The sequence below is a fragment of the Xyrauchen texanus genome, chromosome 1 (genome assembly GCF_025860055.1).
Source record: "Xyrauchen texanus isolate HMW12.3.18 chromosome 1, RBS_HiC_50CHRs, whole genome shotgun sequence".
Taxonomy (NCBI): domain Eukaryota; kingdom Metazoa; phylum Chordata; class Actinopteri; order Cypriniformes; family Catostomidae; genus Xyrauchen; species Xyrauchen texanus.
Genome location: NC_068276.1, coordinates 34,746,835 through 34,764,607, shown reverse-complemented (window position 1 = coordinate 34,764,607; position 17,773 = coordinate 34,746,835). Strand labels below are relative to the sequence as shown.

At 36.9% G+C, this 17,773-nt stretch overlaps 1 protein-coding gene across 2 annotated transcripts in view; it reads left to right on the top strand.

Moving 5' to 3' along the window:
* Positions 1–17,424, top strand: part of LOC127650069 (ubiquitin carboxyl-terminal hydrolase CYLD-like) — a 41,727-nt gene extending 24,303 nt beyond the window's left edge. The window contains exons 6-17 of one of the 2 annotated variants that reach the window (XM_052135266.1): positions 48–164; positions 2,510–2,901; positions 8,182–8,347; positions 9,273–9,414; positions 9,787–9,909; positions 11,728–11,819; positions 12,199–12,265; positions 13,004–13,136; positions 13,466–13,574; positions 13,784–13,902; positions 14,218–14,434; positions 14,623–17,424. In XM_052135266.1, coding sequence (XP_051991226.1) covers positions 48–164; positions 2,510–2,901; positions 8,182–8,347; positions 9,273–9,414; positions 9,787–9,909; positions 11,728–11,819; positions 12,199–12,265; positions 13,004–13,136; positions 13,466–13,574; positions 13,784–13,902; positions 14,218–14,434; positions 14,623–14,807 — 1,862 coding nt within the window. In that variant the 3' untranslated portion in view covers positions 14,808–17,424. The remainder of the gene's footprint in view (positions 1–47; positions 165–2,509; positions 2,902–8,181; positions 8,348–9,272; positions 9,415–9,786; positions 9,910–11,727; positions 11,820–12,198; positions 12,266–13,003; positions 13,137–13,465; positions 13,575–13,783; positions 13,903–14,217; positions 14,435–14,622) is intronic. The other variant, XM_052135275.1, reaches the window with a different exon arrangement.
* The last annotated feature ends 349 nt before the right edge of the window (positions 17,425–17,773 follow it).

Here is a 17,773-nt window from a genome sequence, read left to right as displayed (position 1 = left end):
CACAAGCACTGTTTACTCTCTATGTTCCTGTCATAACTCTTATTCAGGATTAGGCCTGCAGCCTGGCAGCAGGAGCAAGTCTGAGTTTTATTATACGCTAAATGGCAGCTCGGTCGATCACCCTGCTCAGTCCAAAGCCAAAAGCACATGGTACATAGATGAAGGTAATCAACAATCAATACAGATGGAGTTCTGGGAAACTAATGATAAACATCTTAACAGCAAGGTGCGACCCTCCAAATATATAGTCTAAATAAGACAACTCTCAACCTTAGGTTCCTTTTAATAGTCTTGGAATGAATAAGTAATCACATGGTAATCAATGTTTGAAGCCTTTGAAAATGTCCACTGTGATTTGAAAAAGCAACTTGCTGCTGAGGTCTTTTATTTTAGAGTCTGATTCACTGTGACATTAGTGGCGCATGACTTGCATGACATCATTGATCAGAAAACATAAACACAGCTCAGGTCTTATTTTATTCCTCTGTATGCTCTTTACTGCAGAATACACAGTTGACATTGTGTGTTTGTATTTTGAATTCAGTTTTCAACATAAAACATAGTTGTAAGGTAATTTAATCTGATCAGCCACAACATTAAAACCACCTGCCTAATATTGTGTAGGTCCCCCTCGTGCCGCCAAAACAGCGCCAACTTGCATCTCGTAATAGAATTCTAAGATAATATTCTTCTCACCACAATTGTACAGAACGGTTATCTGAGTTACTTTAGACTTTGTCAGTTTGAACAAGTCTTGCCATTCTCTGTTGACCTTTCTCATCAACAAGGCGTTTCCATCCACAGAACTGCTGCTCACTGGATGTTTTTTGTTTTTGGCACCTGTTATGTGTGAAAATCCCAGGAGATCAGCAGGTACAGAAATACTCAAACCAGCCCATCTTGCTCCAACAATCATCCATGCAATTATCTAATCAGCCAATCATGTGGCAGCAGTGCAGTGCATGATATCATGCAGATACAGGTCAGAAGCTTCAGTTAATGTTCACATCAACCATCATAATGGGGGAAAAAAATGTGATCTCAGTGATTTGGACCATGGCATGATTGTTGGTGCCAGATGGGCTGGTTTGAGTATTTCTGTAACTGATCTCCTGGGATTTTCACATACAACAGTCTCTAGAATTTACTCCGAATGGTGCCAAAAACAAAAAACAAAAAACATCCAGTGAGGGGTAGTTCTGTGGATGGAAATGCCTTGTTGATTGGAGAGGTCAACGGAGAATGGTCAGACTGGTTTTAACAGACAAATCTGAGGTAACTTAGATGCTATTCTGAGATGCGGGGTGGCACTGTTTTGGCGCAACGAGGGGGGACCTACACAATATTAGGCAGGTGGCTATTTGGCATGTTGTGGCTGATCGGTGTATACATTATTAATTCATTCAGAAATTTAATTTAGCTTTTAAAGAAAAATTAAGCATTAGTCTGTTAATTGCAGAACACTTTAAATGTATTTTGTTTTTGGCATTGCTGGAACACTCAAGTGATTTCACCACCCATTCATTGTGTAAGTGTGTTTGTGTCAGTTTTGCGATGGTCTGAACACATTAGATGACTGTGTTCCTGAGAACATCACTTTCATCTGTGTAATTATTACATTTCATTTCACTCTTTGCTAACATGCACTAATTGATGAGGTTGCAGGGACAGTCTGTAATTGTTTAAGGATATTGTGTCTGTGGCCTGGACTGCTTTCAATTCTCATTCACCATGACTATCTGTTGGTCACAATTTCTCTGCTTAATTCATGTGGTGGCTTTTTCCTTTAGCCCATCACAATGTTTCCCCTAATACTCCTATTCATTTAATGTTTTGGACATTCTGTGAATTAGATGGTGTGTCATCAGTGTGGAAAAATGACCAGCATTGATCAGCTCTGAAAAGGCCTCATATTTTGGCTAAGCTGTTGTTTATAAATTATATAATAATATATTTCATTGTAATAACATATATTGCTGTTTAACTCAAAATTACATGTGAAACATTCATCATAAGTTCATGACATTTGATATATCTAAAGATGCTTTTCCACCAACTGGCTGTATGTTTACCATCGTCAATCTGTGCTGTTCTGTACTTATTCAAGCTTGTTTAAATGATGCAGTTTTCTTTTCCATTGTGTTGCTGTAAAATCGGGATTAGAATGAAAATAACTGACAACCAATCGTAGGTTGCAATGTCACTTTAGCCGTTCCACCGGCACGGTTTGTCCTGAGTACAGTTGTTTTATAGTGTTGAGAAATCCACGATGGAAACCATTTGTAATTGTACTGTACCAAAGCGTGTTCAAGTGGAATTGCTTCTGGAACCGTTGCTCACCGTTCTCAGAACTGTCTGCTCTTATGGAAAATCACCTTGTCATTTGAACATAAGCAGTTTATATTGATTGATCAGTTCCTGATGCTCCACACTGATGCATCATCTACTAATCATGACCTCTAGGTATTGCATTACAGCCTCTAATTTCTTTGGCTTTGTTTCCTGTTAGTCGGTGAGGACCCAGCCAAATCACTGATGGACATGCCCCCAGACTTCAACCCGGCCTCATCCGCCTCTCGAGCTCCTCCTACAACCGCCTCACTGTCCAATGATAACAAGTTCCACTCGTTGCCCTTCAGTTTGAGCCGCAAAGTTGGCCCCAATGGGAGTATGAGCCACGGCCCCCTGTCCCTGTCTGCAGGCTCAGTGATGGGGGAGCAGCGGGAGGTCTCGCCACCTGCAGCCACACCTTCCCAGAGGCCACCGTCTCCCCCACAAGGCCAGCCAGGGTTAGAGGTCGGGTCAATGGTGGAGGTCAAAGAGAACCCACCACTGTGTGGGGTCATTCGCTGGGTTGGTCTACCTCCAGGACTACAGGAGCCACTTGCTGGGCTGGAGCTGGTGAGTATTTTTATGTGTGTGAGGAGTGTGTAAATATATGTCTTATCATTTTAAAGTTGAATTGTGAAATTTCTGTGGCACTAACACAACCAAATTGAAATGTATAAAATAGTTTAGTTTTTTTTTTTTTTTTTTTTTTTTATTGAAGGAAGATCAGAGTGACGTGTCATATACAGAAAAAGTTAACAATGCTCCTTGTTTTTACAATTTTCCCCTTTTCCACAACCCACCCACTGAACAAAGAAAGAAAGGAAAAAAAGAAAAAAAAGAAGAAAAAAAATATATATATATATATATATATATATATATATATATATATATATATATATATATATATATATATATAAACTATAATAATAATAATAAGATATATAAACCATGTATTTAAAAAAAAAAAATCCAAAGTAGAAAAACAGAGTTTCAAGGTTGTTATATTACAAACAGTGAGGAAATAATTGACGTCATTGTTAGCCCATTGTGTTGATTTGCGTTATCCGTTCCACTGTGCACGGGCCTTTTAATAACAATGTTAGTTTTAGTTTTTGGGAAGAGTTACGTCCTTTTCAAAATATGAAATCATTGGGGTCCATATTGAATAAAAACGTTTGGTGGATCCTCTAAGAGAATATTTAATTTTTTCCAGTTTCAAAAACAGCATCACATCACTAAGCCAGAGTGAAACTAAAGGTGGTTTACTTGATTTCCAATCAAGTAATATTCTTCTCCGAGCCAAAAGACATGCAAAAGCGCATGCGTCTTGACTATTTTTGGACATGACCACACCTTGTACAGGTACTCCAAATATAGCCATCTCAAAACTAGGCCTGATATCCTTAATATATGCCTCAGACAAAATTTTAAAAATAACTGTCCAGTAATCCAGCAGTCTGGGACAAGTCCAAAACATATGAGCAAGGTCTGCTTTAGCAGAACGACAGCGCTCACATGTATCATCTACATTTGTGTATATCTTGGACAGCCTAACCTTGCTGTAATGAAGTCTATGAAGGACCTTGAACTGGATTAAACCCAAGCGAGTACAGGAGGTTGTTCCATTCACTCTAAATCATGCATTATTCCATGTTTCATCTGATATATCCACTGCCAAATCCTTTGTTCATTCTGAACGGATTCTGTCTAGATTAATATTTTTTATTGACATTAAAGTATTATATACTTCAGAAATTACACCTTTCAAATGTAAGGGAGTGTTTAAAATTTCATCCAATCCTGTGCTGGGAGGAATGGTTGGATATATGGGACAATGATTTTGGATTAGATGACGAACTTGAAAATATCTAAACAGATGTGATCTTGGCAGATTATATTTTGAGGAGAGATTGGAAAAAGGGGCGAAAAAATCATCAATAAAAAGATCGCTAAATTTGACAAGACCTGCCTGTTGCCATTGACTGAAGACTGAGTCCATTTGAGCTGGAGGGAATAGGTGGTTCTTGCATATAGGGCTGGCCATGGAGAAGTCTTTGAAACCAAAACATTTTCTAAATTGAAACCAAATCTTGAGAGTATTTGTGATGACTGGGCATTGAGTATATAGTGAAATACAAAGGGGCAATTTAGATAAAGCTAAAGCAGGAAGGGATGATGAAGTACAAGAGTTTGCTTCTGAAATACACCAGACATCTTTGGGGTTCTGAAGCCAATAAAGTACTTTTGAGATATTTGCAGCCCAATAATAATACCTGAAATTAGGAAGCGCTAATCTGCCTTGAGATTTCTGTCTTTGGAGAAATTCCTTCCTAAACCTAGGTGTTTTTCCACCCCATATAAATGATGAAATAAGACTGTCTAAGTTCTGAAAAAAGGATTTTGTTAAAAATATTGGAATGCATTGAAACAAGTACAAGAACCTTGGTAAGATGTTCATTTTTACACAATTAATTCTACCTGCAAGAGAGAGAAATAGCAAATTCCATTTTTTGAGGTCTAGCTTTAACTTGTCGATTAGAGGAACAAAGTTCTCTTTGTAAAGGTTAGGGAATCCCTTTGTGATGTTTATCCCTAGATATCTAAAACCCGATATAGACAATTGAAAAGGTATATCGGTATTCGAGATATGGAGGTCCTTACTATTTATGGGGAAACAAACACTTTTCGAAAAATTCAGTTTATAGCCTGAGAAAGTTCCAAATTGTTTCAATATTCTTACTACCTGTGGAATACCCAAGATCGGATCTGAAATATACAATAGCATATCATCGGCATATAAGGATACTCTATGTTCTATGCCCATACTGCTAATACCAGTAAAATGCTGTGAATGTCTTAATGCTATAGATAGGGGCTCGATGGCTAAAGTAAAAAGTAAAGGGCTAAGAGGGCATCCTTGTCTTGTACCCCGTGATAGGGGAAAATACTTTGAACATACTCTATTTGTAATTACAGATGCTTTAGGGGAAGGTATAATAAATTAATCAATGAGAGAAGAGATGTACCAAATCCAAATCTTTCCAGCACAAAGAATAAATATTTCCACTCCACCCTATCGAATGCTTTTTCAGCATCTAACGAGATGACTACCTGAGGGACAGGGTCCTGAGAAGCTTTAGCCGAGTGTATTACCCCTAACAATCTCTGGATATTACTAAAAGAGTGTCGACCTCTGACAAAACCGGTTTGGTCTTTTGAAATCAAGTTCTCTATTACTGTATCTAAACGTAAAGCAAGGATTTTTGCCAAAATTTTTACATCTGAGTTTAAGAGAGAGATTGGCCTGTCAGAGTTACATTTTAGGGGATCCTTTCCAGGTTTTAGTAAAAGTATAATGTTTGCTTCATTCAAGGTTTGTGGCAAGCTACCCTTTTCCAACGAATCCCCAAACATATCAAGAAGAATAGGGGCTAATTTATCTGCAAATTTTTTGTAAAAGTCTATTGGATAGCCATCAGGACCAGGAGTTGTTTTGCTCTGCATTAATGTGATCGAGTTTAAAATTTCTTCTATTTGTATGGGCTGATCTAAAGAATTTTTCTGCACAGAATTGAGGGTGGGTATGCTTATATTATTTAAAAATTCAAAAATTTCAGTGTGAGATTCAGGGCTTTCAGAAGTATACAAATTTGAGAAGTAGTTCTTAAAAGTGGTATTAATTTCAATTGGATTAACTATTAAACCATTGTTATCGTTACAAATTTGAGGTATAAGTTGAGAAGCAGCTTTAGATTTTAACTGGTGGGCTAGAAGTCGTCCTGCTTTTTCTCCATGTTCATATATATAACCTTTAGAACGTGATAAATACCATTCAGTTTTATTTGTTGATAACAGATTGTACTGAACTTGAAGGTTCAACCTTTCTTTATATAGTTCAGGTGAGGGAGACATAGAATTGAGGTAATCTACCCTTCTTATAGAATCAATTAAATCGTCCAGTTTTTGTTTACGTTTTTTATTGAGAGTTGAAGTATATGATATTATTTCTCCCCTGATAACTACTTTAAGTGTCTCCCACAGTGTAGATGCTGTAGTAGATTCGGACCTGTTATGTAATAGGAAATTATCTATAGCTGTTGATACAAATGTACAAAATGCAGGATCTGATAACAAGGCCGTGTTTAGTCTCCACAAAGGCCGTTCGTTATACCTCAAATTACAAATAAGGTCTAATTGCAAGGGGGCATGGTCTGATTCCACAATAGGTAAATATTCAATTTGTCCAACAGAAGGAAGGACAGATTTATCAATAAAGAAATAATCAATTCTTGAATAGGAGTGATGAATATGTGGAAAAATAGGAATATTCTCTGCTTTGTGGGAAAAGAAATCGCCAAGGATCAACCGCCCCCACTTGATCCATGAATGTATATAAGGCTTGGGCCATCTTGGAACGGGATGGAGATTTGGGATTGGAACGGTCAAGGGATGGATCCATTACGCAATTTATGTCACCACCAAAAATCATAAGATGGGAGTTTAAGTCTGGCAATAGAGAGACTAGCTTATTAATAAAACTCACATCATCCCAATTAGGCGCATATACATTAACTAATACAACAGAAACATTATATAATATCCCAGAGACTACAACAAATCTTCCCTGAGTATCTGCAATAGAACCAGAGGCAGTAAATTGAATGCTTTTGTGTATCAAAATGGCAGTTCCCCTTGCTTTAGAGTTAAAGTTAGAGTGGAAAACTTGCCCCACACATGGTTTCCTAATTCTAAGATGATCGACAATGCGCAAATGGGTTTCCTGTAAAAATATTATTTCAGATTTTAATTTTTTTAAATATGCAAAAATTTTGCCTCTTTTGATTGGGCTATTTAGGCCTTTGACATTCCAGCTAACAAATCTAACTTTCGAACCCCCGGGAGATTTAGATAAATCGGCCATATCAGACATGGACAAATATATATTTAGTCAAGCATTCACAGATCAAAAATGCCAGCAGCAACATAAATGTTTCCTCACTATTCAGTTTTTCTAAAATCATATCATAAAACAAACAAAAAAAAAAGAAAACAAACAAAAAAAAAATTCAATACTTTTTAAATAAATTAAACTTGGAACCAAACTTCCCAACATTTTCCTAATGCTTGCTTCCCCAACTGAAACAAGCTGCAGAAACCTATATAAATTGCATGGCTCCCGGTTATCCAGTCTTTACCTCACGATCTTCTTGAGAGACTCCAAACCACAATATTTACATGGAGTACAGCATAGTGTCATTATTACACAGTGTACTGAATGAACTTTAAGGCAATAAACAGAAACAAACATGCCATCTTTTCTTGAAGTTTTAAATAACTTGCTATAGAAGAATAGATAGAGAAAGTCACCTTATTACTTGAAGTATGTTCTCTGTACCATTTAACTTCACAGACAGTAATGTTATATCTTTAATCTTGTACAAAGACGCGTTGTTTGTAAAAAGCCTCGGCAGCCGCAGGTGAATCAAAAGTGTGAATTTCCTCGCCGAGTTTAGTTCATTAATATTTTTCCAAAATACTCCCTCAGCTGCCATTGATCGAACAAACAATCACACCCAAAACTCATGGCATTGGTTGAGTATGTGTTGCTGTGTTGGGCTGGTCACGGTGCTCAACTAACAGAACAAAATTTTATAGCACCACAGATACAGTTTTTACAGTTTTTGAGGAAATCAACCTTGTAATGACTTATAATTCTCTCTGCATGCTAAGCTGGGATAGAAGAAAGGCTTTTAAGATCAAAAAAGTTACATACTTCAGTTTTAAAGAAAATATAGCAATACATATTATAATAAAAACATTTTGTGTATGTTTATTTATGTATGTGTTTAGGAGGAGGAGTGTGTGGGTTGCACTGATGGCACATTTAAAGGGATACGTTATTTCATGTGTCCACCTAAGAAAGCTCTGTTTGTCAAACTGAAATGCTGCAGACCTGACTCACGATTCCCATCCTTACATCATTCACCCAACCCCATAGAACGATGCAACTCCATAGGTAAGTTTTAGAATCGTTTGTTTGTTGATGCCTCTTGGTTTAGCTTTGTTAATTATCCAATGAAATGCAGACATTTTTAAGAATGACTTAAGTGTCCAAATACTTTACGTGGACACTGTAAATTAATTAAGGATCACTTTGAGGTATTACTTGTATGAAAGTTTATTATTATTTTTATCATGCAGGGTGAGTTTCTGTGTTGAATTTGCCCTAAGTAAGTGTCAGAGAGAACCCACTGTGAACCAGAGACCCTGTTTACACCTTTAAATGCAAGTGTACCTTCATTGACTACGAACGTAGTCAAAAACACATGTGACCACATCACATTTGAGGTGTAAACGCAAATCTGTCCTGAAGCATCCCAGACAGCAGCAAAGCACCACCCACTCACCTGTCAATTAAACAATGTGTTAGAACAAAAGTTTTACATTTTGCTAGTTATGTTCAGCTTTAAAAGGAAATAACCATCTGATCTGACAATTTGAAGAAATGCATACATATGCATGCACAGAACTTCTTCAATGTGTCTAATATCAACATGCAGTGACACAGATGAGGATCTGAAGTGCAGTTAATGCAGGTCTAACTGAGAAATCTGCTTGAAATGTCTAGTTTGTGCATGTATTCAAGTACAACATTGAAAGTCACTGCATTACTGCATTATCATCACGAGGGATGTATGAAGTCATGAAATCAGAGACCCCTTCCTCGAAATTTGAACACAAGAGTTCACAGGATTCGCATCTGAGTTGCATGTTAATACCAGATGTAAATGTGATCTCTCGCCTGACCACTTTTGTTCGGATAACCCAAAATGCGTCTAAGCCATGTGGAAACAGGACTAGATATTATTCAGAGAGGCGCAATACATTTTTATTGATAGGTCTCATCAGTATTTCAATACCTATGTGTGTGTTTGCTGTAGCATTTGGCGGTTACCTGAGTGAAGTAGTTAATGAGAACACTCCTCCTCGGACAGAGAATGATGGCTTGGAGGTGATGGTGGGAAAGAAGAAAGGAATTCAAGGACATTATAACTCCTGCTATCTGGACTCCACTCTATTTTGGTGAATACACAAACACACACACACACATTGATTCTCACACATAAATACACTTAAAAGGTATCACTTCATCTCATCACACTTGCATTCTGCACTTTCTGGCAGAAGCACACATTGACTATTTATCTCAATGATATCTAAACAGAGTTTTAAGTGGTTTTGAAATGTATTTGTGTATCATGTTTATGGATATGTTTGTCATGGAACTTTTTAGCTCTTGTCAAGTTTGTAGTTGAGTGCAGATAAGGGGTGGAGCAGTACATTAGTTTGACATTAGTGTGGTGCATAGATCTTATTTTAATTTTACAAAATAACAACCGATTTCTTAAATTATGTTACATTTGATACATTTACGGTTCTATCTCTCTCTGTCAGTCTTTTCTCTTTTAGTTCTGTGTTGGATACAGTGCTCCTGAGGCCCAGATCTAAGACAGATGTGGAATATTACAAAGAGACACAAGAGTTACTGCGCACAGAAATCGTCAACCCACTGCGGATGTACGTAACATGCACTTACAGTCAGGTCCATAAATATTGGGACATCGACACAATTCTAGTCTTTTTGGCTCTGTACACCACCACAATGGATTTGAAATGAAACGAACAAGATGTGCTTTAACTGCAGACTTTCAGCTTTAATTTGAGGGTATTTACATCCAAATCAGGTGAACGGTGTAGGAATTACAACAGTTTGTATATGTGCCTCCCACTTTTTAAGGGACCAAAAGTAATGGGACAATTGGCTGCTCAGCTGTTCCATGGCCAGGTGTGTGTTATTCCCTCATTATCCCATTTACAAGGAGCAGATAAAAGGTCCAGAGTTCATTTCAAGTGTGCTATTTGCATTTGGAATCTGTTGCTGTCAACTCTCAATATGAGATCCAAAGAGCTGTCACTATCAGTGAAGCAAGCCATCATTAGGCTGAAAAATCAAAACAAACCCATCAGAGAGATAGCAAAAACATTAGGTGTGGCCAAATCAACTGTTTGGAACATTCTTAAAAAGCAAGAACGCACCGGTGAGTTCAGCAACACCAAAAGACCCGGAAGACCACGGAAAACAACTGTGGTGGAAGACCGAAGAATTCTTTCCCTGGTGAAGAAAACACCCTTCACAACAGTTGGCCAGATCAAGAACACTCTCCAGGAGGTAGGTGTATGTGTGTCAAAGTCAACAATCAAGAGAAGACTTCACCAGAGTGAATACAGAGGGTTCACCACAAGATGTAAACCATTGGTGAGCCTCAAAAACAGGAAGGCCAGATTAGAGTTTGCCAAACAACATCTAAAAAAGCCTTCACAGTTCTGGAACAACATCCTATGGACAGATGAGACAAATATCAACTTGTACCAGAGTGATGGGAAGAGAAGAGTATGGAGAAGGAAAGGAACTGCTCATGATCCAAAGCATACCACCTTATCAGTGAAGCATGGTGGTGGTAGTGTCATGGTGTGGGCATGTATGGCTGCCAATGGAACTGGTTATCTTGTATTTATTGATAATGTGATTGCTGACAAAAGCAGCAGGATGAATTCTGAAGTGTTTCGGGCAATATTATCTGCTCATATTCAGCCAAATGCTTCAGAACTCATTGGACGGCACTTCACAGTACAGATGGACAATGACCCGAAGCATACTGCGAAAGCAACCAAAGAGTTTTTTAAGGGAAAGAAGTGGAATGTTATGCAATGGCCAAGTCAATCACCTGACCTGAATCCGATTGAGCATGCATTTCACTTGCTGAAGGGAAAACTGAAGGGAAAATGCCCCAAGAACAAGCAGAAACTGAAGACAGTTGCAGTAGAGGCCTGGCAGAGCATCACCAGGGATTAAACCCAGCGTCTGGTGATGTCTATGTGTTCCAGACTTCAGGCTGTAATTGACTGCAAAGGATTTGCAACCAAGTATTAAAAAGTGAAAGTTTGATTTATGATTGTTAATCTGTCCCATTACTTTTGGTCCCTTAAAAAGTGGGAGGCACATATACAAACTGTTGTAATTCCTACACCGTTCACCTGATTTGGATGTAAATACCCTCAAATTAAAGCTGAAAGTCTACAGTTAAAGGACATCTTGTTCGTTTCATTTCAAATCCATTGTGGTGGTGTATAGAGCCAAAAAGATTAGAATTGTGTCGATGTCCCAATATTTATGGACCTGACTGTATATTGCACATTATTTGAATACTTCATTCCTATTAGCCAACTCAAATGACTTGTAAACATTGTAAAATATGAATGATTTATTTTACTAATTCTCTGTGACAGATTTGGTTATATTCTTTTATTACTTTCTCTCTGTGTTTGGGGTGGTAGACATGGGTATGTGTGTGCCACTAAAATCATGAAACTTAGGAGGATATTGGAGAAAGTTGAGGCGGCATCAGGATTCACATCAGAAGAGAAGGGTGAGATGGTTTTCACTGTGTTTCAAACACACATATGGTTTCAGCATTCACTATTAGAGGTGCACCAACATATTTTACAGCCGATTTTGATATTTTTACTGGTCAAAACACTCATAAAAAAATAAATAAAATTGTTTTCAAAGACACAATACAACTGTATAACAATGCTAAACCTTTTGTGTTGTTGTTGTTGGGTGAGCACTTGTTTAAGATATGTTAAAGATTTAACCAGATCTATCAAATTCTCTAAACAGAGAGGACAATTCTAGTTCTTAGATTTGAGAAAATTCTATCCCTTGAGAAAAGGTATTTATGAGCTTGATACAGAGTAGTACTCTTAAGTGAGTAATTTAATTAAATCTGTTCTCTCCCCACTTAGATCCTGAGGAATTCCTTAACATCCTGTTTCATCACATCCTGAGAGTTGACCCACTTCTCAAACTACGGTGTGCCTCACAACCTTTAAATCGATGCTAGAATCAGAATATACAAGAACTTTTACGTTTAATGTATTAACCAATATAAGGCTACTGAATTGTCCAGTACAAAGAGAGGGAAAATATTTTAAGATAAACAATACAAATGTTATACAGTATCTGTGCCCACATTATCAGTATCTGCCAATATTAGTATTTCTCTTTAAATTGTATCGCATTGATTAGGTCAATTTTAGAAGCAGATAATATTAGGGCTTTTTTATTAAGTTTTAAAATGTACTTTACAATTGTCCATCTTCTCAACCTTACATTTATAATGTTTTGATTCCTGATGTTATTTGAAGCATATAAAAAAATCTGTCACACTTTATAATAAGGTTACCATTAGGTATCATGAACTAATGATGAACAATATATTTATTACAGCATTTATTATCTTGTTAATGTTAGTTAATACATTCTTAATTTATTAAGGTTAACATATACAACTTTTGATTATTAAAATCATTGTTAATTCATGTTAACTAATTTTGTTAACTAATGTTAACAAATAAAACCATATTGTAAAGTGTGACCAATTTTATTATTCAGTTTTTTCAGAAATTAATTGGTGACAAAATAGGAAAAACAATATAGATTATATTGTCAGCCATAACATAACAATAACATTAATCTGCCATCACTGTCGACGTCTATATTGGTGCATCACTGCAGAGGACAAAAGTGGTCTAATGTGTTTTTATGCAGGTCTGCAGGGCAGAAGGTGCAGGACTGTTACTTCTATCAAATCTTTATGGATAAGAAAGATAAAGTGCTGGTGCCAACCAGCCAGCAGCTACTAGAATGGTCCTTCATCAACAGTGACCTCAAATTTGCAGAGGTACAAGGCATGCACAGAAGCAGTGGATATGCCACTTGCAGTAACAATCTGAATGGAAAGCCCATTCTTTTCATTTAGGCCTATATTAATTTATTTTAATTTGACTGTAAAACATTTTGAGGTATTACTTGTATTAAAGTTTTTTATTATTATTTTCATTATAATACTACATTATAAGTTTCAGTGTTAAATTTCCCTCAAATAAGCAAATAGACCAAATACAAAATTAAAGAAAAGACAGAATCAGAGGGAAATACTTCCAAATATTGTTGGTCAATGTAGAGTTGGGTCTAATGGATGATAATGCTCTTGTCTGTTTTTTTTCCCAGGCCCCCTCTTGCCTTATAATCCAGATGCCTCGCTTTGGGAAGGAATTTAAAATGTTTAATAAGATATTTCCTTCTCTGGAGCTTGACATCACAGATCTGTTAGATGACAGTGAGTCATGTCAATAACTCTGTTGATTTGCATTGTTAGAAGACTAACATTTACCCAATGCCAAAATGTATCATATTTATGTTATTTACTAAGCTAATTGTATGGAGGTTATAACTTTAAAGCACACTTATATCTGTGCTCTGTTCCAATGTGAAAAACAAATAGTATAACAAGTGTTCTGAATGTGTGTGTGTGTGTGTGTTTGTCAGCCCCTAGAGAATGTCGGATATGTGGTAGTTTAGCTTTTTATGAGTGCAGAGAGTGCTATGAAGATGGCGACATCACACCGGGAAAGATTAAACAGTTCTGTGAAAAGTGCAATACACAGGTAAAACAGACAAATGCAAACACAAGCATATATTTCACCTGGATGTATGAAAATTCAAACTTGTCTGCAATATCTCTTATATCCAGTAGATGGAGACTCGTTCAAATGAATCAAAGGCCAGCTTAAATGCCTTTACCTAAGAGTAGACAGCAATGACAGTGCATTACATTAGTTAAATATACTTTAATGTACATATTTAATTTGTGCGTAATTGTGTGTACATGCATTTTGTTTATTTTGTGTACTGTCATGCTTCTGTGCATGTTCTTATGTTTGTGTGTGACCATGCATATGTTTCACTTCCTGGACCTTCAGGTACATATGCACACACGACGTAAGGCTCATCGGTATGTCAAGTTATCTGTACCTAAAGAGCTGCAGGAGTCAGCATGGAGACAGGGTTCTTACCCTCACCAGCAGATGGAGCTATTTGCTGTGCTCTGCATTGAAACAAGCCACTATGTCGCATTCGTCAAATACGGATCTGCAGACTCTGCCTGGCTCTTCTTTGACAGTATGGCTGACCGTGATGGTACAGAGGACTTTTAAACCATTTTTGCTTTAATGTGATAAAATTAAATCTCTTGCTCCATAATAATATCAAATTAATAATAATAACAGCAGCAAATTCAATTGACTCATATTGTTATTTACAGAAATTTTATTTCAGTAAAACAATTTTTTCCTAACATTTTGTCTGTTCTGTTTTTCTGGTTATAGGCGGCCAGAATGGGTTTAACATTCCCCAGGTGTCCCCATGCCCAGAAGTAGGGGCCTACTTAAAGATGACCCCTGAGGAGCTTCATGCGCTGGACCCAAAGAACATCCAGGGCTTTGCCCGCAGACTTCTCTGTGATGCTTATATGTGCATGTACCAGAGTACTACTATGAGTCTCTATAAATAGAGAGAGAGAAATAAAGAAAGAAGGACAGAAATGGCAGAGATTGGGAGAGATGATAGAAAGAGGGAACAGAGGAAAGTATGCAAGCAAGGGGCTGTGGTACAGGAAAGTGTGATGTGCCCCGGAAAACACACACCGACGCACCCTTGAGATCGAACAAACCACATACAGCCGCTCCAGTCATCTCATCCTCTATTTTGCATTTCTCTGTACATACTACAGGGTAAATACGTGCATGAGAGCGAGGGAGACTTCAAGAAAACACAAGGAAAAAAAGCCTATTTGCACTGTGTGAGAGCGTATGTGTTTGTTAAAATGTTGTTTTCTCTTCTTTGTGCTGTCTTTGGCTTAACTCAACCTCTTTAGTGTGTCTCACTCCTGTCGAGTTGTTTGAGAATCCACATAAGAATCCAAACTTTTTCCAGCCCTCAGGCATTTCGCGGACACTCACTCATCTTGTTGCTTCATATTCTCTAGCTGTCGCCAGGATTGACCCCTCTAAACACCAACATATTCTCACTTTGTTAATGAAGCAGTGTATGAATGACCTTCCTTTCTGAATGAACACCTCAACTCTTGTCCACCAACTCATCCAATGCAATGCAGCATCCAGCCTTAATTATCGTGCAGACACATTGTGTGTCTAGTCCCTGTTTTTTGCCTTTAAATTTTGCTGTGAAGTCTTTGTCTGGTGTGTTCACATACAGCAGAGCCCTTGACTGCCATGCACTGGTCACAGATCAAGACCGAATATTGAGACAGTGATTGAAAAAAGCACACACATATTTTTGGAATACAGTTTGTTTTGTCTTTTTTCCACATTATGAATATGATTGAGCTTTGTCTTGTTGAAACAGGAACTATAACTGAAGTATTGGCTTTCCCATAACTTGGTTTATATAAATATTGAGATTGTTATTTTAAATTATTGCAATAATAATAACAGCAGTTCCCTATGCTCCTGATGTCTTAAACTGTTAGGGTGTGCATACAAATCTATTTAATTACAGATACAGGTAAAAACTTGAAAGATAAAATAATATAAAGTGTAATGATATTCCAGAAGTAAAACTGTTCCAGTCAAGGACACGTTAAATGAGCTACAATTAAATTAATATTCCGTATTTTAATACAGGTTAAACTCAATCGACAGCATTTGTGGTATAATGTTTAAGACCACAAAAAAATATCTATTTTTATCTTGTCCCTCGTTTATTTAAGAATCATGGTTACAGTCAAAGTCATTTTTATTAGTGTAGCGCCATTCACAACACACATCATTTTAAAGCTGCTCTACAGAAAATGAAACTGTAATATCTATAATGTCTTAGAGTTATCTTTGTGTAGTTTGATAAAATACGATTGTGAATGGTGTTTAAAAATAAGTAATTAAATAATAATTGTATTTAGAAACCCAGTGAGCAAGCTGAAGTTGACTGTGGCAAGGAACACAAAACTCCATAAGATGTTGGTTAATGGAGAAAAATAACCTTGGGAGAAACCAGACTCAATGTGGGGGCCAGTTCCCCTCTGGCTAACATCATGAATATTATGCCAATATTACTTATGTATAGTTAAAGTCATGGTTTAAAATGATAAAACTAAGTAAGTGTTAAGGGTCAGTGATTAAACAAAGATTTTGTATGAACTGAAGTTTAATGACTAATGTTTTTGAAGTCCATCCTGGAATAACTGCAGAAGTTCACATAGATGAATTGTCACTGTACAGTGAGGCACTTACAATGGAAGTGAATGGAGACAAACTTTATACAATCAAATGTAACATGTCAAAGATGTAAAATGTATATATTAACATGATTTAAGTGTGATACAACCTCTGTTCTATATGATTTTAGTGTGATAAAATTGCTAAAAGGGTTTACATATATTGAATATAACTTTATTCTTAAGGTTAGTAAGCAATTTTATCAATCTGAAATCTTCATAACCTGTATAATGTACGTCTTGTGGCTATTCTTTTGAAACAATGTGTATTTTAATCTTTACAGACTTGCCCCTATTCACTTCCATTGTAATTGCCTGACTGTAAATGCGATTTTTGCTTATTTTTAAATAAATGGACAATTTGAAAATATATATTTTTGGTGGTAATCAATTATATGCCACACATGCTGTTGATTGAGCATAACTTCTATTGAAAACAGTAATATTCCTTTTAAATGTTTGTTTGTACATGAAGTACTCTGGTCAGAGTTTTAAATTCAGAGGCTGACTCGGCAAGAGCTTGCTCATGTTATACTGCAGTGCCATTGGCTAATCCGCAGTAACACTGTCCATTGAGGTACTGGCTTAATGAAAAATGCAGATGTTTGCTAAAGTTTAGTGGATTGTTTACACAGACCTGGTTTATACTAAAGAATTCTCTCAGAATTAGAAAATTAAAGTGATGTATTACTCAGCACATGCATTGGGATTATTTTTTTAATCTCTGCTGATGTAACTGTACACTATGGGAGAGATTCTCTGTGAGAGGCTGTAATGGGAGAATGGATGAAGACTGGTGTATCTGTATAAAATGAAGCCAGGTGGGCTTTATTATCTTTGTGCTGTCCTCTTAAATGTTAACTAAATTAAAATGCCATATTAAAAAAGAATTGTGAGGTGATGGCTGCATTGCTTTTGATTTGAATGTGCGTTCAAATGTGGGATTTTTTTTTCTTAATTTTTAGCTGTGAAGACAAAGATTTAGGAATGTTTCACGACAAGCAGGAGGAAGAGGATAGGGCTGTGTGTGTGTTAAGTGAATATTTACCTTAAAATGTTGACAGATCTGCCACCAAGCTGTGAGAATCTCAGTGATCACATGTCACAGAGACATGTGTTTAGATGTCCATAGCCTTTCAGTGTTGTCATAAGTCTGAGAGTGTTTGTGTGGGGATTTGTCCACTGCCAGCTGTGTTGCTTTCACCTGTCACCTATGTGGATCTCATTAACATGTTATCACGGCT